The sequence below is a fragment of the Phoenix dactylifera genome, chromosome 9 (genome assembly GCF_009389715.1).
Source record: "Phoenix dactylifera cultivar Barhee BC4 chromosome 9, palm_55x_up_171113_PBpolish2nd_filt_p, whole genome shotgun sequence".
In the NCBI taxonomy this organism is placed as follows: Eukaryota; Viridiplantae; Streptophyta; class Magnoliopsida; order Arecales; family Arecaceae; genus Phoenix; species Phoenix dactylifera.
Window position 1 is genome coordinate 5,719,995 of NC_052400.1, and position 22,906 is coordinate 5,742,900.

The 22,906-nt window shown below is 36.9% G+C and overlaps 1 protein-coding gene across 2 annotated transcripts; it reads right to left on the reverse strand.

Annotated features, from left to right (window-relative positions):
- Nucleotides 1-1,947: 1,947 nt before the first annotated feature.
- Nucleotides 1,948-17,494, reverse strand: LOC103715316 (pyruvate dehydrogenase E1 component subunit beta-1, mitochondrial). 2 transcript variants are annotated; one of them, XM_008802900.4, is made up of 15 exons: nt 17,346-17,494; nt 17,065-17,119; nt 16,829-16,906; nt 16,030-16,110; nt 15,927-15,953; nt 15,763-15,825; nt 15,588-15,674; nt 13,435-13,560; nt 10,022-10,155; nt 9,857-9,929; nt 9,712-9,777; nt 2,903-2,941; nt 2,695-2,819; nt 2,476-2,590; nt 1,948-2,331 (listed from the first exon to the last, which is right to left on the reverse strand). In XM_008802900.4, exons 1-15 carry the CDS (start codon nt 17,477-17,479, stop codon nt 2,263-2,265), a joined length of 1,272 nt encoding a protein of 423 aa, XP_008801122.3. In that variant the 5' UTR covers nt 17,480-17,494; the 3' UTR covers nt 1,948-2,262. The 2 variants fall into 2 exon arrangements, with proteins under 2 accessions (XP_008801122.3, XP_008801121.2); XM_008802899.4 differs by having other exon boundaries at nt 17,065-17,144; nt 17,346-17,451.
- Nucleotides 17,495-22,906: the final 5,412 nt, after the last annotated feature.

Below are 22,906 nucleotides of genomic sequence, written 5' to 3' on the forward strand. Positions count from 1 at the left end.
ACTCTTATTTGAGAATCCTCAATCTCTCAAGTTTCTCGCAACTTTATTTTAATATTTAAATTTAAATTTTTCTCTCCTCCTGCCTTTTTTCCCAACTGGCACCAGATTAAGGTTTAGTTGAGTTGGAGTTTTGAGCCTTTCCTCTTGCCTTTTTAGTATATAAATAAACAAGCAATTCATGCAAGAGAGCTTTTGTCTGCAAAAACAAAATATCTTTTTGGCTACAAACATTATGATTTTTGACTACAAACATGCACATATCTATATTTAACATACATTATTTTTGATATACAAATGCTAGTATCTGACCCGGGTAAGCATAGGCATTACTCAAAAGACGCACTGCTAAAGATAATGTTTTATAGCTTGATGCGTGAATGATAGGCAGAAAGCTTTGGCATCCACCAGAATGCCAGACCCCGGGGCTTTCTATCATTTATAGTAGATCATATAACAAGTATTGGCTAAGTACCCACTGTCAGCATTCGGTTAGCCTATGTGGAACATAACAAGAGGCTTAACCATGGTTTAACTTAATGACCACTGTAACACGACAACAATCATCATAATGATTTCAGAGACCTCATTCTGCTCACTCTATTTCACTCCTATTACATGCTATTAAACATAACAAGCATCCAATACCAACAATTATTTTCATCCAAACTAGCAACAACGTGACATGTAACGCACATTGGAGGCAAGAGAGGACTCCAATCTGTTTGAGAGTTCCAGAAAGATGATCCAATTTAATTCACTCTTATTACATTCTTTCATACAATATGCATCAAATAGCAACTATTAATTCTATACAGAACTAGAGATGATGTGCAATGTACATTGAGGGAAAGAGAGGAGAGTGATATTCAATCTATTTAGAAGTCAAATTAAAGAGTACAACCTATTGAGAGCCGAATTAGAGAGAGTGGCAATCTAATCTATTTGAGAGTTTTAGAAAAGGGAACCATTTTAACTAGACGAGGATAAAGAGCGCAAAGTTACTAAGATAATTAAGATATTTTGATGATAAATATGAAGTGTATTCTCCATATAAATGTACAAGACAGAACATTTGCCATTTTTACATATAATATAGATAAGGGTAATTTGGGAGTTTTATAAAAGGAATCCATTTTAACTAGAAGAGGATAAAGAGCACAAAGTTACTAAGATAATTAACATATTTTGATGATAATATGAAGTGTATTCTCCATATAAAAGTGAGAGACAGAACATTTGCCATTTTTACATATAATATAGATAAAATGGTAAAAGCTGTCAAATAATTATTACCTTTTTTAGTTGTTTGCGAGAAAACATTACCTTGTTATCATGACCGTTGTACATGGTAACACCAGCCAGTATTTCACATTTCCCCTCGTCCAGTTAAAATAACTCCATCTCAATTCAATATATGTTTGTTTCTTTATTTGTTTTCCCTTGAATAGCAACATAATCTCTTGAAATTAGAGACCAGTATAATACGTTTATCAAATAACATGCATCAGGTCGGGAAAAAAAAGGCAAATCGTATACAATGGGTCACTCTCGGTTCTCAAAATCAGAATGCATAATCTTATTCTCTGAAGAACGACCAAAAAGGTGCCATGGAATTGAGGCACACCATGATTGCCTACTCCCTGATGCTGTTGCCCGTGGCCAGAGTATTAACAACAACAACCAAAAAGAAAAGAAAAAGATAATAATAAATTACAATGGGTGCTTAATAAGATTCTTCCATGCTATTGAGATTCTCTGAACAAGACCTACAGATTGTTCAACAACTCATTCTTATCATGTCCAAGGTAGCAGGCAATTTAGTCATGACACAAGCTTGGTTGAGAATTAAACACCAACCATAACAAGAACATATGCCTTGAATGCAGTTCAAACAGACATCCCACAGAAAATAAAAATTTCAAAAACACGGTATACTTGCTCCAGAAGTTCAGGCTAACCAAGCAATACTCCAGTCATTAATGACATTTTCATTATTAAACATGTGATCATGTTTCAGCTATGATTTTGAATATCTAACTACAGTTGTTTTAGCAGGATATACTGACAAGTTTAAAAAGAATTTTTCACACCATGAACTAAGCAGTCTTTCAACTGCAAGAAAAGAGCATCATAGAGTTCTCAATCTCTAGTATGTGCAAAATCAACTCACCAAAGGAGAACACAAATAAATCTCGTGCTGCATCTTCTCTAACTGGAAAAACAAAAGAGGAAAATTGGTTTCATCAAAGAGAGCCCCTCAAACTAAGCAGCTGCAGCCATGGGGACTGATCGGTAGCATGCCCGCTTTGCTGCACGGATGATGTCATCAACCTACAGGAAAAATCCCAGAAAAAAAAGAGGTTAAGAAATCTTTAGTATCAAATTGGCCATCTCCACTTAAAAAGTTTAACTTAATCTAATATTTCTCATGAATCCCTGTAAAAGTTTATGCAAGAAGATGTAAGAAAAGCTAACCTGAGGAACAGCCATCCTCTCTAGGTTTGCAGCATAAGGCATAGGAACATCAGCTCCAGCAATCCTCTCCACTGGTGCATCAAGATATTCGAAGCTATCCTCAATAACGGACATACTGTTCGATAAATGCAGCTCAGAATCAGATGCGCACGAGAGAGAGAGAGAGAGAGAGAGAGAGAGAGGGGGGGGGGGGGGGGGGGGGGGGGGGGAGAAACTAACCATATTTCAGCACCTACACCATGCTGTGGGAAACCTTCTTCAACAGTCACCAGTCTGTTGGTTTTCCGAACCGAAGCATTGATGGTGGCTTTGTCTAGCGGCCTTATTGAACGGAGATTTATAATCTGTAATAAAACAAGGCTTTTAGCCAAACTCATGGGTTGATTACGATAAAGCAAGCCAACATTGGATTTCCAAGAGACTTCACCTCAGCATCAATTCCTTCCTTTGAAAGTATCTCTGCAGCCTGAACATGATCGATTAGGGGTTAGATTCACAAATAGCAACTAATGAAATTCTTGAAAATATACAACAAAAGAAAGAACGAGTCAGTGGGAAATAAATAGAATATGTCCTATGAATAATTAAGACATTCCGTACTATACAAAGCCATGGAAAGTAAGTCCATGCCATTTGCACTATTCTTGGTTCCTGTTTTGCCGTTGCCAATCATGTACGTGCAAGGTCAAAATCAACTTCATATCCTTCTCCCCTTATGTCATCCGCTTACAGATTTTCCTTCATACTAAAACCTTTCAAAAACAAATATCCCTCCCCATGTTGAGGATGCTTGTTATCTCTCTTCAGAAAGCTTACAAAACTAGTCTTGTTTCATAATCGATGATGAAATATTAACAGGAAAATGCTATCATACCCATTTGTGGGACAGAGGCATGATACAGCTTGTGACAAAATGAACCTGCCAGCTGAATGCCTTGGAAAACAAATTGAATGTCTTGAAAAATAAATAAAGGGGTAATGCTGGAATTTCAGAAAAATCCAGCTCTCGTTTCTCTTTCCCTTCATCTCCACAACTTGGTAAAGGGAATGAGTGCTGTCCTATGTGCAGCTTGGCATCGAAATATAAAGCCTTCAGATTGAATCAGAAAATTCATAGCCAATATATCGACTATTTTGGGAAGCAATTATAATACAAACTTGAAAGATAAGATGGTGAAGCTTTATGATTAAGGTCTGAACTAAATCTAATGTTCGCTTCTAAGCAGAGGTGGTGTTGCAGTTGTTGGATTCCTTCCATTCAGAAATGCTATAGATAGAGGTCATGCACCAATCACATGCTGGCACCATGGAGAAGCACCAAGGAGGGCAAAAACTGTTTCAGTATTTGCTGCAATCAGAGAAAAAAGGGACCTTCAAAATTTGCCATTGCTACAAAACAATGCCAAGAAGGATGATAAACATGATGGTTTTGCATTTTTAGCAGCAGTAGGAGGAGGTGGTGGTGGTGGTGGAAAATTTAACATGCTGCAAAACAATTTCAACAAGGATGATAAACAGGTTGCTTTTGCTTTTTCAGCAGCAGCAGCAGGAGAAAAAGAAAGGTTTGTTGTTCCCTCCCTTCAAACATTACCATTCTTTCCTTTCCTAAAAGGAGACTTTGAGATTCAGAAGCACTGATGATGATGTTGAGACAGAGTAGGTCCATTAGGCCGGTACCAACTCCTCCCTTCACCATATTGGAGAAGCCCTTTGAGTCCGTCTTTCTTCTGCTTCAGGTCCATTTGTTCATCCATCATCCCAGATTGGGTGCTCGTGTACTCTAATGCCGAACCAGCTCGGATGAAGAAGTTAGTTTGGACCCAACCCCTCCATTCATCGTATCAAAGAAGCTCCTCCGTATCCATCTCCTTCCCTTCCAACATTAAACTTCTTTCCTAAATGAGTTATTTAACACGGATATTCTTTCCTGTGCTAGGCCTTTGATTGATAAAGGAGACCGAGATTTAAGCATGCTGCTGATGATGTGGAGACAGGGTAGGTCTATTAGTTTAAAACTGATTCCTCCATCGTATATCTGTATTGGAGAAGCTCCTTCACATTCGTCCATCTTCTCCTTCGTGTTTGTCACTCCATTCGTCATCCTAGATCAGGTGCTTGCTTGCTGTGGTGCCGGACCGACTTAGGCAAGCATAAGAGGAAGGAAGTTCAGACCCGATTCCTCCCTATACTGTATTAGAGAAGTTCATTCCTATCAATTCATCTTCTTCTTCATGTCCGTCTGTTCGTCCTAGATTAGCTGATCCCCATCTTTGGTGCCAAAACAGCTTAGTGAGAAGAAGAAGAACATTTCTATGTTTGTCTGGAAGGTGGCGTGAGGCTGCTTGCCCACCAAGGGCGTGCTGGCTCAACGTGGGGTGCGCATTCCCCCAAGCTATTGGGCCTACTCGTAGGGGAGGAGTCAATTTTCCATGCCTTATTTGGTTGTCCGCGGACGGTTCAGATCTAGGGGCTTGCCTTGGCTTCCTTGGGGTTGAGGTAGAGGTGGTCGTCGACCGAGGAATTTTTGTTCTTCCTAAGGGATGCCTCACGGAGGCTCGACTTCGAGGAGTTGGAGATTAGGGTGGCCTACTTCGCTTATCATTGTTGGCTTGATAGGAACGCCCGAGTCTGTGAGGATAGAGCATTATAGTTGAGGGTGGTGGTGGACCGAGCTCTGTTTCATGCAGAGGAGGTTATTGGCAGCACTGCATCGTCATTCCTTGGGGCGGTCGGAAAAATCTGGGGTTCCCATTCAGCTCCCGTAGCGCCTAGGATAGTGTTCATCTCCTAAGAGCCCCCACCCCTGGCTTTCTTAAGGTGAACTTCAATGGCAGCGTTGGCACGGAAGGGAGTAGTGAAGGTGTGGGGTTTGTTATTCAAGACCAGGAGGCTAGATTCGTGGCGGACGGGAATCGGCGGATATTTGATCAGTCTGTCATGGGTGCTGAGCTCAAAGCAGCATGAGAGGGCCTCAACTATGCGAGACGAGTGTTAGGTGCAGACCACATTCTCCTTGAGGGAGGCTCTACAATGGTGATTGAGTGGATTCAAGGTCGGGGGCACGCGGCTAGTGGGATGTGGCTGCTTCACGACATCTGCCGTATTCTGGGCAAGTGCACCTCCTTTCGGGCTACACATATCTACAAGGAAGCGAATAGTGCTACGGATTGGATGGCATCTTATGCGGCCCATCACTCCAGAGATTTTATTTGGGAGAACCACGTGACAGTCTCTTCTTCCTTGCACTCTGTACCTTTTTCTGATCTCATGGGCTACACCTACACACGTCGTGTGTGAGTCCCCATTGTACTTAAAAGAAAAAGAAAATTTGATGTTCTTTCGTCCGCTACGTTGTTGGATTGCTAAAGGAGACTTTGAGATTCAAGCGCACGCTGATGATGATGTGGAGATGGAGTAGGTTCATTAGTTTGAAGACGACCCAAAGAAAGGTCTATTGTTCTTTCCCTTCCAACATTAACCTTCTTTCCTTTGTTGAATGAGTTATGTAAGGTAGGTTGGGATTGGGTCCTTGCATGAAAGAACATTTGATGTTCTTTCACGCTCTAGGCTGTTGGATTGCCAAAGAAGACTTGAAATATGAAGGGAGGAGTTGGAATAGTTTGAATCCGCCTCCTGCCTTCATCATATTGGAGAAGCTCCTTCGCATCCATCCATCCGTCTGTCATCCTTGACTAGGTTGTCGCCTTCACCAATGCTAGACCAGCTCAAGTTCGACTTCTTCGGTGAGAGTCTCACAACGCCTCCATGAAGCCACCTGATAGAGTGCCTCACCTTCATGGATCCATGCCTCAAGCTAACAAGCTCCAAGAGGGTCATTGGGGAATGGGAAACATGCCTAGATCTTATCGAAGGTCGGGTCTCATTGATTCCTTAGCCACATAGAGCCAATCTTGGATTTAATGGAGAAATCTCCCATTGTTTCACATATGTTCGGTGCCCTGAGCCCTTCCAACACCTCAATGTCCACAGTACACACCAAGCCTTCCTACTCCTTTGTCATTGATATCACATGCTCCAGATCCCAAGAAGACATAAAGGTCCTCCATAAAGAGGGGATAGATCAGGCTGCAAGTCGTGTGGAAGAAGAGACGGTGGTAGGAGGTGGCAGCCGCCAAGCACTAGGTGGGTAGGACAGCAAGATCGCTAGTGGGGCAGCTGATCTCGACAAGAACCATGGAAAGGAGAGCAAAGAGATGGGTGGAAGGGAGCAGATCTCCTCTCTTCATTTCACTCGGGGAGAAGATGCGGATGTGAAGAGTATCAAACTCGGTGGAATTTGGGTTCGGGTTAGAACTAATGGCTCTCTTCTGTATGCACTCCCTCATCACATCCGTTCCAATCTCAGCATTGGCATCCCCGATGGACAGTCCCATGCGCAAAAGAACATCAAATGTTCTTTCGTACAAAGGACCTAACCCAACCCATTTAAGGCAGGACATGTCAGACTGCCCCAATAGTTGTCCTAGAGTCCTGTACTCAAATATGGGTTCAGCTGGCATTGCTCATAATCTCTAACAAAGATAATAAAGATAGCACTAGAAGCATTGAATGCTACACTCAACAAAGAAATATGGTCTTCCCATGACAATTGCACTTCTTCTAGAGGGGTGTGCGATGTGCTCAGCACCCTCAAGGCAAAATTAACCAACCATCAATAGACATACATAGACAACAGCATTTAATGCACCAACAAGAATGTTCAATGTCCTACCACAAGCAGAGCACATTCTGCAGTGCAAGTATGTATGTATGCTTCTACTCGTGAGCACATGCTGCCAGAAGCAGAACCCATGGCCAATTGCATGTGAGCAGCTGTGTTTGTGGATGTTTGTGGCAGTTACATAGCACAACAATAACAAGCACATACAAGCATGTTTCTCTCAAATATAATTAAAAACCTTCGCCACTTTAAAGATCTTGTTTTCAAAGGGCACTCATTGCTTCCAAATTTCCAATGAAATTGCCATCAATATAAGCATTGGAAATTCTTTCCTCTATTGCCATTGTTAAATGCCACCACCACAAGAGCATTCAATTATTGTTTTGAGAAGTCCCAAGACCAATCAATACTAGGTTATGAATTTGAACATGTCGAACCATCTTGCAATTGCACAAAATGGTAACCATATCTTTGTCTCCATTACATGAGACATATAAAGACAAAAGCACTCGTTAAGAAATGCAATTATGGAAGAAATATGCAATAAACATCATTGCAATATCAAGCTTACTGATGTGTGGAACGAATGCCTTCTAAGAGAATGTTCCGGATGATACAGATGTTCCAACCTATAAAATTCAGTCATTAAGGTTGCTTGATCTCAAAAAAGTCTAGCTAAGAGATCTACATGATCACCACCTCATTAACACCCCATCATCCTAAAGAACTGAAAGAAAGGAAAAATGACACTACTTTATCCCCATATGTTGCAAAACCTCTTCCACAAGAATATCATTAAATTTTGCCACTCAACTGTTTTAGCATTAAAAACTCTATAAATTTTTTTCATACACTTATCACATCTACAATGATTAAAATAATTCACATGAATCCCCTTGCAAAAAGAAATATCTTTTATTATTTTAGTGATCCACTTGCCATTAGTTTCTTAAGAAGCTTCCTTAACCAACTTGTAAATTTCAAGCCATCTCAACAAGTGGTGCTTAAAAACCCTACTTAGCACTCTGCAACATAAAGAATTTTAAATTCATGTTGTTATGGACAAAATTCAGATCAAATTGAACGACTGACTACCCTACATCACTCACTCAAGCTAAAACCTCTAACAGCTTTCCTATATACATGAACTCATACTTCTTGTGGAACTTGCTAAAGAAAGATTATTACCTATAAACAAGGGATTTTAATTACTTATCTAGTTTTAGAAGGACCATTGTGGAGGTCACATTTAGGAAAGATGCTTCCACAACAAGATATCTAGTCCCCCCCCCCCCCCAAAAAAAAAAAAAAAAAAAGTCTTGAGGGTGGAGCTTTCTACTCTCAAGTAGAATGCTTCTGTGGGGACAGCATATTTTCAATGAGAAATGCAAGCACTTTTCCTTTATAAAAAAGTATACTATAGGCGTTTGGTCCACAGAATAGGCAATATGCCTCACCGAAACATCTCTAGAATGACCTCATTATAAATAATGTTGAAAATTGAAAACTTATGCTACCTTATCTACTACGATCAAAGAATTACTGGGAAAATCATGCTTGTTTTTATACTGTCATTGCTTTACCCTCATCTAAAAACATACATAATTGCCATATTACAGACTCTGAAAGTTCATGATGACATGGAAATTTATAAAAGAATACCTCCAGGACAAGATCATAATAATATGATCATCCCCATCTACATTTTAAAATAAAAAAAAAAAGTGAGATGGGACTGGGATTGTCTGAATTAATGATCTTGTAATTTACATTATTATATAGGAAGAAAATAAAAAAAGGCATCCCATAATTAACCATAAGCTCTTTAAGCAGAAAGATATAACTTAACCCTCATTAATTGTTGATAGAGACCTATTTAAATTCAGGTTCCATGATCTGTAAAAAAACCCTACTTTCAGAAATCAAGATGATCGACAATACCATAGACCTAGAATGACAAGCTGGAAGGCGAGGTTGCTGATGTTGTACAGACACAAGCCCATTTTCAAGCATAATTTAAGGGGAAAAAAGATGCAGTTGAATTAAAACGTGTTAGTTGATTTGACCTCAACCACCATCAAAACATTAAAAAAACCATGCATCCTGTTTGTCCTCCTTTATTAACTATTCTACAAATGTCCAAATATCAAATGATTTTTTACCATCAATTTTAACCTTAAAGTAAGGAGCAAAAAATCATAAATAGTAAATAGCTGAAGCTTTTGAAACTGGAACACTGTTAAAAATATGAAGCATATAGATATATATCAATCACTAAAGAAAATCATTTTCAGATTACATCAAATAAATAACAATCACAAAGTAGTTAAGCAATCAGAAGTTTTCTAAGTTGGTCTGTAACAGTTAAACCTTGATGTCATCAATAAGAACATGATGTTGAGAACTCATCAATTTATACATGTAAAATTGTTTTAGATACTAGCATTTCCCTCCTAAGTTAAACCTGATTCAGCCAGATGCTAGAAGCAAACAAGCAAAACCACTTAAGATGCAAGGCCAGTTGCAGCTAACGATATCAAAACTTAGTTACAAACCTGCAGAGCATAACCAACCATTTTTGAGAACGCAGTAATAGTAACATGCTTTCCTTGTCGTTCTATCTGTCAATCAAGGAAAACAGATACTGGTTATGAAAAAATAAGAGTCTAGGTCCTGTAAATAATCTTTAAAAAAGCATACCTTGGCTTTCCCTATTGGAAGGCAGAAACTGGAATCAAGAACTTCAGCTGGAATAGGAAATGACTCTCCGTATCTGTGAATACACATTAACATGTTTAAAGCCAATCCTGCCAAGGTAATATTGAAGCCAAATAACTGAAGCGCATTTGATCTAGTGCTACATACAGAAGTTCATTTTCAAGGAAAACAACAGGATCGGGGTCCCTTATAGCTGCTTTTAACAAGCCTCGAGCATCCTCAGATGAATATGGGCTTAGCACTTTCAAACCAGGAACATGTGCATACCAAGCTGCATAACACTGCAAATGCATTCATAATTAGAACCATCTCCATATTTTATCTTATTCGTTCATTGGAAGCAATCCAAAAAAGCTGTACATATCAATACATAACGACATCACAAAAGCTTCACATGGTACGAGATTAACCACCAGACATTAATTGGAAATAGCCCCCATGACAAGTAGCAGGGGCTGGTTATAAGAATCCATTTCCACAATCCATTTTATAAAAGATGCCCTATATCAAAAGAGCTCCTCAAATGATTCCCACTACTTCCATCCAGGTTTCATAGGTCTTCCTTAACACAATCCATGCCTTCTTTCTGTTCCAGCATGGCCACAACCATAGGCCATGCCATTCATTATAACAATTTTTTTTCTTTTGAGAAGGGGATGCCACCACTAGGGTTTGAACCTTGGACCTCTCCCAACTGGACAAGAATGCCAACCAGCTGAGATGAGGCTGGTTATACCATTCACTATGACACAGTCTGAAAAATGCAAGAGGAAAACCCCATGCGATGAGATCTAGAGTACTTACTTTTTCCATCCTTCATGCAGGAAAGAGATGAGAAACAGTGAAAAAATAATTGCATCCATGACATTGTGCGAAATCTCAGAAAAAAAAATCTGTTACAGTGATCCACATGAAAATAAGTAATAAGTGCAGGGACAAGTGAATCACTGACGAAAGACCTAAAGCTACATGGACCAAAATTGTCCTAAACAGATCGCTGCATACATTCTAGATATAGCATATGGATTTCGATTCCATATTGCAATATTGTTTCCTGCTCATGGTTATAGATTTCCCTATCAGCAAGGTACTCCCAAACTGATGGCTTACGAAAGAGAACTTGCTCTACATTAAAAGCATCAACTTACTAACAATAACATGCGGCACTATCATAAAAATGTATACTAAATTTTATGGCAGTTTCCAACAAGGATAGTTTATCGATGAGTTGCCCGGGGTAGTGCAATTGTCACGCCCCATATTCAAAGCATGACATGGCCATGCTACCGAGAGGTACAACCCACGATAACACAAAGCCAATATTACATTTAGCTTCCAAATCCATCTCAAATATAATAAAATAAATAGGAATTCAATTTCATTATCCATTAAATGCAACCAATACTGGTTCAGAGCTTCTAAATCCAAACATAAATACTAAACCCATAATCCTCAATATTCAAAAAATTATTAAACAAATTCATATCAACTGAAGAACTAAAGTTCTACTATATAGATCACCAAGCTTGTTAGTGCGAACTCGAAGCCTAGACCATCCTTCGTTTTGATCGACCCTATTCGTCTAAAGAGAGAAAAATAAAAAATAGAGGTATATTAGCGACACAGCTCAATAAGTAAACCTTTCACTACCTTACCGGATCAAGCATAAATTTTTTCATACCAATGCATCATTTAAGAAAAATAAGAGATTATAAAATAAAGCATTTCATAATATAGTATATTAAAACAAGCCATAAAGCCAATCATGCATGCATAAATCATTCATATTTCATAAACATGATTCCAAGTTTATTGTGCAAATAATTTCATAAATCATTCTTCTGTCATTTAGCCATATCATAGTTCAAAACATTGCTCACAAATATTTGTGTTGCGGTCACTTTATATCCGTGACAGGGTCTGTGTTTGTAATCGACAAAGATTCTTGTTTCATATGCCAACTTTATACCCGCCGGCGGAGCTTGTGTTTGTACAGGTGCTAGCTCTAGGTGTCGATTTTTTCAAGTTTAGGGATCATACATAGCTATCTGAGAGCTTTTAGAAAATTTATATCTTTTTCTTAAAACATACACATAAATATATGAAAAACACTAAATGGCACGATCAAATTCATAGTTCATAATAAAGCTATTTTCATTAAAACATTCATAGAACTATTTTTCATAAAACATGATTTTTATAGCACATATACTGATCCATAATTTTATGAAAACATGACATCTTTGTTGGCAATATCATATGCATGAAAAACATGATAATTTGAAAAATATTAAGAAGTGTAAAATCTCCTTACCTCTTTTGTCTTAGACTGTCAAACTTCACTAGACGACTCTGCTAAACCTATTTTAAATGTTAACAGCGAAATTAATTTCTAATTGATGGCTTTAATAAAATAACACGAGAAGACTTGACCAAACGTACGGTAGTTTCGAATAGGTCAAGTCTAGATGATTTGCTCAATGAATAGAACTTAATCAGGCCAAGATCAATCAAGGTTCATCAATGAGATTTCTGAAACATTCAACAGGGTCGGGATGATCGGTCCAATAGGCGGCCCAGGCACCAGGCAATTTAGGGCCTCTTTTCAAGGATCAACTCGAATTCATAAATCAAGTCGATGGAACTCGGTTCATGATCCATAGATCTTCTTAGAGAGAGAAATGGAGAGATGAGAGAGAAGAAAGAGAGAGAAGGAAGAGAGAAACAAGAGAGAGATGGCTCTTTCTCTCTCTCCTCTTCTTCTTTCTTTCTTCTTTCTTGGCAAAACAGAGAAAGGAGACGGCCGGTGGCTATAGTCATGGTGGTTCGGTGAGATGGCAGCCGGAGGTGGAGACATGAGGTGGAGGGCGGTCGGCCGTCCAAAAGTCAAACTAAAAATAGGGTCGAGAAGAAAATTTTATTGGCTCGGTGTACTCGGATCCAAGCCCACTTGCCGATGGTTGGGGGTCCGGCTTCGGCCAGAGATTGATGCAGGGAAGCGGCCGATGGCTTCTGCGATGAATGCCAACGACAGGCATTGCCAGAAAAAAGAAGAAAATAGGAGATCAAAGGCGGAACAAGAGGTTTCATAGTGATTTTCGATCGATTCCTTAGCGGAATCTGACCGGCAATGGGTCAATAGAGAAAGAAGAGGCTGGAGAAGAAGGATTCAGAGTTCTTACCAACTCCAGTGAGTGCTGCGGCCCAGATTTCCGGCAGGTACGGTGATGGGATACTATAATTTTGAAGGGAGAAAAGAGAGAGAAAGGAGCCCGATGATCGCCGATGGAGGTCCATCGAGGGGGGGTCTAAATAGGAGTGGAGGCTAGGCTTATCCTAGCCTCCAACGAAGTTCGTGGTGTAGTCTTCCTCCTCCGCGATCAACCAAGGCTCTATCATGTTTTTGACTGAAACGGTCCTTCAGGCCGTGATTGGGTGCTGGGCCAGGCCAACAGGCCGGCCCAATGAGGCTGAGCCTCACAGCAATAAACTTCTCCAAAGACTGCAAAAGGAAAGCATTTAGTGGTGTAGAATCTTATTGCAGGATAACAGCCATGCACCTGTGAATGTTGAGCACCAACTCCAGCAGCAGCACCATTTGGACCTCTGAAAACAATAGGTACAGATATCTGACCTGCTGACATGTAGTTTGTCTTCGCAGCAGAATTAATAATATGATCAATTGCCTGCAGGTGCATCAGATAAACAATTTAGATACACAAAATATGCATACATTGCTATTCATGCTTAAGCTACAGGTAGTAGTCTGCAATGATGAAAGATACTTGGTGCCCATTTGCATACTCAAAGAAGTAAAACAATAAACCCACCTGACCTTTTAAAAAAGGATCAATAGTCAGTAACTAGCCGAATGGCTGCCACTTGCTAGGATATTATCAGGCTTTTACCCTAGAGTGCAAGCTCCAACTATTGAGCAGCCAAACCAACAACTGAATCAAACAATTTTCAGACTAACGGTTACTAACTTTAACATCAGCAAATATCTAGATTAAATTTGGGTCAGCTTCAAATAAAGAGAGATTCTCCTATTCAAGTATTGACTTGCGCATATCATACTACCAAACTCCTTATTGCATAATGTGGTACCATAGGATACACCATTCACAAAAGCTAATACAACTCTCCTGATCTAGATTTTGAGAACCCAAAACTGACACTTAAGAATTTCTGTTGCTCATAAAAGAAACATGTGCAGCCCAGAATTGCAAATACATATCTACAAGATGATCACTAAAATCATGCAATATTTAGAAGCAAGACTGGCAGAAACAACAATCACAACTGGGATCAAACTTCAGGAGAAACATACACAACTTTTCTACAAAGAGATCCAATATAAATCAGTTTTCAAATCATGCATGTTTTATAACCTTAAAATCTTAACATATTCAAAAGTTTTCCAGCTAATCCCTTTTTTTTGATAGAGAAAGCAAAAATATAATTTGATACATAAAAATTCTGAGTTCTACTTCATGGCCTATTGAAGCTTTGAAAAAGCTATCTGGTATTTTGAGGTTATGAGTTCAAATTCAGCCTTAACTTTGATTCCTTATTTCCAAAGACAAATGGCATACATCCAAATGTGCCTAAGCATGCAGATATGCATGTCACAATATTTGCATGTGTGCACACAAATTAGATAAGTCAGAATGTTTGCTGATGTATGATCCGCAATACAAAATTCAGTTCAAAGCCAGAAACCTCATCAAGATTTAATCATGTAGAGCACAAGACATTGTCCTGTGGTGAAACAAAAACTTGATGAAAATACTTCCATTCATAAGTTTTTCAGACCTCATTATTATATTTTTAGATATCTCCTATCTCGTGGGCTGGTTTGCAGCGACCTTTTTTCATATATTTGCTGATTTTGACATTCAGTTAACCATTTCTCCACCAGCAACAAGAAAGAAGCATAATTGTTCAGACTAATTGCGAGATTTAGTAAAATTCCGCACTTTGTTCCATGCCAGTAGTTCTTTCTCTTTATTCCATTCCATCAAACGCTACTAGAAGCAATTTCAGCTTATAGGAGGCAATTTAATCATGCATACTTAATCATCTGGACTGATGAATAATTATACATGACTTAATCATGCTGAGACATGTGCATAACGTGCATGCACATGCAATCCCACATCGAATGCATGAGCACATGCACCAAAACAGGCATTTCATGAGTGACACTGCATACTTATGTGCTATTTAAGTCATACGATTTCTCAGGTAACATAAAACACTATTTGCACTATGAATAACAATTTATGCTTGCCGTGAAAGCCATTAACACTTAAAAATTGGCTGCAATGAGTTGGTCTCCTCGCAGTTCAGGTCAATGTCAAAATATTAAACCCATTTATGTAATCAAACCAATCCACATTATTAACATTAGACCCTAACCATTTATCACTGCAAAGACCAGATTAGATCCGATTACATTTGTTTGAACAACCATAAGCTGGTTGAATGTAACTAATAGTCAGCAAAAGCCAATTCCCCGAGTCACTTTTCACATCTATATTCAGGCCAGATAAATAATTGATTAATGTGTTGGATCTAGATCAGACAATTTATTGACTACAAAAATCATCCACAGCCCTTGTTCCAAAATAAGTTGCACTTTATAAAAAAGCAAATAAAAAGAATAAAACAATTAAATGCAACACTGCACAAAAAATAAGAAAACTCTAACCTGCATGGAGAAGTTGAAAGTCATAAATTCTACAACAGGCCGAAGACCATAGTAAGCCGCACCAACTCCAATACCAGCAAAACCAGCCTGCAAGAATACAACCAATGATGCAGGAACCAGACTGACAAAACCACCTGAGGACAAAAGCTGCTGATAATTTGAATATGACGCCAACCTCTGTAATTGGAGTATCAAGAACTCTCTCAGGACCATACTTCTCAAGCAGACCCTTGGAAATCTGCAAGACAAGAATTGAAGGTTGTTTTGTATAAGTAGAAAATGAGTAATTATGTACACAACAGAAAAGGCAAGCTTTCAAATTTTACAAGGGTTTCTTACCTTGTAAGCACCCTGATACTCGCCTACCTGCAAAGTCGAAATTTTCATTAGAATAAGTGATGAAGAAAGCATGGTTCAAAAAGCATGCATTCCCCAATATTACCTCTTCACCCATCAAGAATACTTTAGGATCCGCAGACATCTCCTCATCAAGTGCAGAGTTCAGAGCTTCACGCACTGTCATCTGTGAGACAAAGAGATGTCATGAATTTAGGTTCGACACTCTCTTACTCTAAACAGAGATTAAAATAGAGAGGAAAAAGACAGGAATCTATCCAAACAGAGATTTGCGTAGATATAGAATGAGAAGCCAACACAAGAACATATAATATTCCCCATCTTCCAAATGAACTGGATATTTCTTTGATCAACGATCACCATAAATATTATAAAAAAAGGGCATCATAGTGCATGAGGCACCCCCGCCATTGCCGTGGGTTAGCAGTGGGTCAGATGCAAGCAGCCTTACCCCGCATACGGAGAGACTGTTTCTATGTTTCGAACCCATAACACCTAGGCCACGATAGTGCAACTTTATCATTGCGCGAAGGCCCGCCAGATTGTAAACAAAATAATAATTCTCACTAAAGACAACAATGCATTAAATTTGATCAAGAGCACCAAAAAGCAACCAATTGCAAACAAATCCTAAAATAGAAATCATAGAAAGGAAACTGGGAGCTATATACTAAAATTTAAAACCTTAAACCATGGACATCAACACAATAAACAACAAAATATTAAATGATTTTCTTTTTGTCTGTAAATAGAGCATATTATCATCATAAAATCTTCTTTTAACACAGAGGAATATTCTGACAAATTATTCATGCCGTGATCGAGCAGCAACATGCTAAAATACCACAAGTATTTTTCAAATAACAAAATATATTTTATAATACCTCTTTTGCTGCAGTTGAGTAGTTCTTTGGCAAGACAGATCCCAGAGGCCGAATCCTCTGCAACACCTGCCCTAAAATCTACACACAAAAAAAAAAGACAGAGAAAGCGCAAAAAATCAACCAAAAAGTCCATAACAACAGAAGATAACGCCAGCAGTCCAACACCAAAAGATCAAGAACACAGCAAAGCTCCCAAAAAAAATCAAATAGACAATAAATAAATCCCGTCGCTTTACCGGTGAAGAGAAGTTTCCAAACCCGACCCTTTGTCTCGCGAGTCCCCACATCCTCCTATCAATCAAACAACCAGAGAACCCTGAGATTCGTTGAACCATGAAAACCATCAATAACCAATCAACGCAACGAAAAAGCAAGAACAATTGGAAAGAAAAAACAGACGTATGATTTAAAATCTCGATCTTTTCACTTGAAATGTAAGATAATAAGGAAATGAATAAAAATATAAACAAATCATAAGTTGAAAAGCGGATAGAAGGAAGGAGGAGAGGAGAAAAACCTAGAAATTAGAGAGAGAACGCAAGAGAGAGAAGAATAGAGGACAAGGAAGAGAAGTGGGGCTCGACCGCTCGAGACGAAAGAAATGGAGAGCCCATAGATATTTGTCTGTTTTACATTTTTACGAAAAGGCATCGTAAGTAGATTCGATATTACAAGTCAACCCCTTAATTTTCTGATAACTGCATATTAGTCCAACCACCGGGAACTTCCTTCGACTGAATGGTGACGAGCATTTGCTATTGTTTTCTTCTTGTTTTTATATTACAGTGGATAAGCGACAACGACAAAGATAGTTTAAATTATTCCTGCAACAACATTTCACGTTACTTTTTATTGTATGTATACCTGATATATTTCAAATTATTCGTTTCCAGGTAGACATGGTTTAGGGTTTTCATCCTTGGCCAGCGTGATGTTTCTTGTTAAAATATTTGCAAAAAAAGAAAAACCCCCAAAAAAAAATAAAAAATTTTATTCCTCTATTCCATCATATTCAGTACATCTCAGGAGTTATATATACTCATATATAGACTTAATACAAAAAAAATAATATAGAATAATATAAGATCATACTAACAAAGAAAAGTAAACTGACCGATATAGAATCACGCTAACAAAAAAAATATTATAGGCCGATAAAAATTGTTTCGTGATTTTTAAAATTACGTTAATATCATACTTCAAACTCAAGATGGTACTATAGGTGCCAACTTGAGTTTACAAACTAGTTCACGAATGCACCCAGAAACTGACGTATTAAATCAAGAGCCGAAATAGCAGCTCAGAAGATGACGTAATAAACTAGGAGCTGATATAGTAGCTCGGAGACTAACGTGGTGGTAGATCAGGAGTTGACGTGCCAGTACAAAACTTGATGTGGTAGAACATGAGTCTCAGAAGTTGATGTAACAGATTAGAATGTAATATAACAACTCATAAGCCAATATTGCAGACTAATATGTCAAGCTGATGTAACAATATAGAATTTGATATGGCAGAACAGAAGCTCACATAGTAGTTTAAAAATTAATGCGGCAAATTAGAAAGCTAATGCAGCAAATTAGAAAGCTAATGCAGCAAACTAATGTGTTTGGCAATGTTAACGTAAGTAACTGATGCGATAGACTAATACGTTCACTGACATGATTAACTAACCTAGCAAACAAGAGTCTATCGATGTGTCTGATTGATGTGATAGTCTAACATGTCTATTGATATGGCTGATTGATTTGTCTGATGATTTGGCAGCGATAAGACACATAAAAGATGATAGTTGCAGCGAAGACCAAAGCTCGAAGAGAAAGCAACCGAAAGTCGATGATCCTCATAGACGGAGTCACCATAGAAGAGGAGCAAAAGACCTCAAACTGGATTGCGAGGAGCTAAAGACTGCAAATAAAATCAGAGATAGAGAGAAAAGGGCCAAGCGACAGTGAAAAAAGACAACCGAAGATCTGAAGCTGAAAAGAAAAGTGGTGGAGAGGAGCTGCGGATCCATTAGAAAACAAAAGACTTTAAGGTATTAATTTACTAAAAATAGAGGATATAATTCACTGGAAAATAGAGGATCTGTGAGGAAACAGAGAATCTGTGAATCTACCGAGAAATAGAGGATCTTTAGATATTAATTCACCCGGGAATATAGATCGATAGATCAGCAATGGCGATCTGCAAAACTTCTAAACATGGCAACGACGGCCACAACAAAGACAGAAGAGATAGTAGTGACATATCAGGTGATCGGTGGCTTTGATACTATGTTAAAATATTTGTAGAAGAAGAGAAAAATAAAAAAAAAGAGAGAAAAAAAATTTTATTTCTTTATTCCATCATATTTGTATATCTTAGAGGTTATATATACTCACGTACAGACTCAATATAAGAAAAATAATATAGATTGATATAAAATCATGATAACAAAGAAAAATATTACTCGCTGATACACATTGTTATATAATCTCTAAAATCACTCTAACATGATCATGCTAACAAAAAAAAAAAAAAAATTGACCGATATAGGATCATGCTAATAAAAAAAAATATTATGGACTGATACAGGTTGGTATGCGATCCCTTCATTTATTATTGTTTCTATGTTCCTCCTAGCTAGGACCAATACACACTTGACAACTTGCCACAAAATATTAGCGAAACATAATTATAAAAACTTATCAAATATCTATTCTTACAAGAATAATTACTTTGCCTTCCAGTTTTTCTTTTGATAGAATGAATTAAAGCTGTTTTATATATTTCAAATATTAAAGCCAAATTGTCGATTATCATATCATATAGCCATGTAGGTAGCTTTGCTTTGGCACATCATTTCCACATCATTCTCATTATTGCCATATTAAATAAAATATATTTTACTTAAGTCGTTATTGCATTAAAAAAAAAATCAGTAAGTACACCTACAAAATTATGAATCATTTCAACCGGTGAATATGGTTATCCGTGTCAGCATCACAGGTGCTTGGTTTATGGTTATACCAAAACCATCACATTAGTTACAATCTAGTATTTCAGTGAAGAAAAGGGAAGAGCCGCAGAGAATGAACAATACAAAACTGTTTGCTCGTATAGTTTTGTTGTGTTTGGATAAGCTGCAGCCTTAAAAGCTTTGTTATTATATATATATATATATATATATATATATATATATATATATATATATATATAAAGGTGTGTGCGCGCGCGTGCACTTTTTGATGCTGTGCACTTGAAAAATATATTAGGACTCGCTTGATTCATGAGTAGAGGGGAAAAAAAGTGTGGTCAATGAAAAATAGGAAAATATATCATATTTTGTTGGAATTTTTAAAAAAAGAGTAATGGAAATTCTCATATTTCATTGAATTAAAATATCTATATAGAATATGAAAAGTGACTTTTCCATGGGTTAGGAAATTATTTTTTTTAAAAAAAAAATATTCTTAAGTTTTTAGTTAGAATAAGGTATGATCTTTTCTTTTATTAAGAGCATAATAGATATTTTATACATCTTTTCCAAAAAAATAGATGCTTAACCAAATATAAACTACTCTGCAATGTGTCATTTTTTAATAGTTAATCAAATATAAAAAATTACTTTTCCAAGTGTCAGCTTTCTAAGAAAAATATTACTAATTTTTTTTTTTTTTGGATGATCCAATCAGAGTCTTTAGTTGTTCTCGCATGCTCATCTTTGCTTTTCTAATGCAACAATGGGTAAAGATAGGATGACACTACATTTGTCGTGACATTACGCCTGTCACCATCCCACAAAGAAGAATCTCAAAAGTTTTTGGTTGCCCCATTCACATTATATTTAGATTCCCATGTTTTAGTGAACCACAAGCTGCAAATCTCCGACAAACATCTAGATATTCCCATAACTTTGGGGTTCAGCCAAACCAATGATGGCAATAGCCAAGGCAGAGTAATCTTCAAATGCGGAATGCTATCCCTGTGAACTCCCCGTCACTAGCACTGAATGTTGGGGAGCAATGAATGAGAGAGGTGGAGAGAGCAACACTTTAGTTTTCCCGTTATTTGCTTTGGTATTATAACCCATGGTGGTTGGGGCAGCGTGCATAAGCTATCCGGTACACCTAACCCTCCACCCAACCATAAAGAATATTGCAGTGTTCAATTCAAGCCATCGCAACAACCACAAGAGGGTTTGAACAATGCTGCCACCTAACCCTTTCTGACCAATTGAGTACTTGCACTGTAGAAACTAAAATTTATTAGAACTAAGGCATGTTTAGGTGAGCTGTTAGTAGTAGAGCTTTTGGAAGTAGAGCTGTTAGAAGTAGAGCTGTTTGAAGTAGAGCATTTATAAAAAGCTGTTTACTATTTGGTAACTATATTTTTAAAGTGCTGTGGCATTTTAACATGTATTTGGTAAACAAACTGAGAAAGTACTTTTGTGCTACAAAATGACCATAAAGAACATTATTAGTATTATATAACAGAGCATAATAAAATATAATATGTACTAATACATAAATATATGATATAGTATAATATTAATATAATGTAATATAATATTATTATAATATAGTAATATAATATTATGTATTATAGAATAATAATTTAATATAATAATAAATTATTTGAATAACATATCAATGTATTATGATATAATGTAATATAATATTATAGTTATAGTATAATACAATAATAAATATATAAAATATTATAATTATTAGTGTAAATTAATTTTTTATCCTTCTAATGACCATTTATCTCTCTAACAAATAGAGAGAAAGGAAGAAGCGGGAGAAGGGTTTTGGGAGAAAAAGTGTGATTTAAATGAGGGTATTTTGGTCCAAAAAATAGCTTTCCGACAAAACTAAAAACAGCATTTTCGGAAAGCTCCAAATTGGAGCTTCTCCTCAAAAGCTGTTTTCAGATTCCCGCAAAAGCTGAAACAACTTTCCGAAAATTTTACCAAACACCATTTTTTATCTAAAAGTACTTTTGGAGGGCATTTTCTGGCCCTCCAAAAGCTCTCCCAAACAAAGCCTAACTCAGGAGCGGTCCAATATATTCGAGGGCCTAAGGCCGTTTTATCTTTGAGGCCTTTCCTGCAGTAGGCCGGCTTAAGACGAACTTAGAAGAAAGAATTTTTTTTTTATATATTTTGTCTTTGAGATCTTTCGTACGGTGGGCTTTCTTTGAGTCGAGGCCTTAGGCGACCGCTTCAGTCACCTAAGAATTGGGCCGCCCTTGAATCTATTGGACGTGGAATGCTAGCATCTAATGAGAGCAATCATTCATGGTACTCCGTAATGATATTATTATACTTTAACAGACTTTCACTGAAATTATTGTTTATCATTATTATATTTATTAGTAAATAAGCATGTGCAGTGCGAGATTAGGGATAATAATGATCGAAGTACTAAATATATGAGGAACCAAAAATAAAAATAAATTAGAATAAAAAGTAAAACTACTGATGAAAAATTAATAGAATAAAAAATATTATAAAAGAGTAAAATATAGATTGCCGGCAAAATATTGCAAAATGATATAAAATATAAAAATATAAATCAAATTAAATCACAAAACAAAAGTAAGAGAGATTAAAAATATAAAATCGTTGTAAAACCAAAACTCAAAACAATTCCCAAAAATCAAAATAAAAAATTTAGGAAAGGAAAGCAAAAAGGGATAATAAAGATAAATAAAACTAAATAAGGGATTAAAAAGTAGAATTGATGTACATGAATGAAAAGTTAGAAAGAAATAAATTACATAGAAATAGATGAGGTCATTAAAAATAAACAATTATAAATTAAAAATAATAAGTAATTGATAAGACAATCAAAAATATTAAAAATTATATGCTTAGATAGAGTATGATAATTTGAAATATCTAACAAATTGTACAGCAACATAACTAAAATTATATTAAATAAAAAGAAAAATGTGTAACATGGTAAAAATAAAATGAAGAATGAAAATGCATAGAAGAAGAACAAAAAAAGGATCAAATAAGAAATATATTAGATGATCTTATAATGAAGTTAAAAATATATAGTAAAGATAAAGAAAAAGGAAAAGGAA

Bases quoted from the DNA above. Each gene is read 5' to 3' on its own strand.
- LOC103715316 (XM_008802900.4), bottom strand. From the start codon at position 17,479: ATGCCTTTTCGTAAAAATGTAAAACAGACAAATATCTATGGGCTCTCC. The intron at 17,120-17,345 runs GTTTTTCTCCTC...TTTGATTGATAG, and splicing joins GTTCTCTCTCTAATTTCTAG to GAGGATGTGGGGACTCGCGA. The intron at 2,942-9,711 runs GTTTGTAACTAA...GATCATGTTCAG, and splicing joins TGGTTGGTTATGCTCTGCAG to GCTGCAGAGATACTTTCAAA.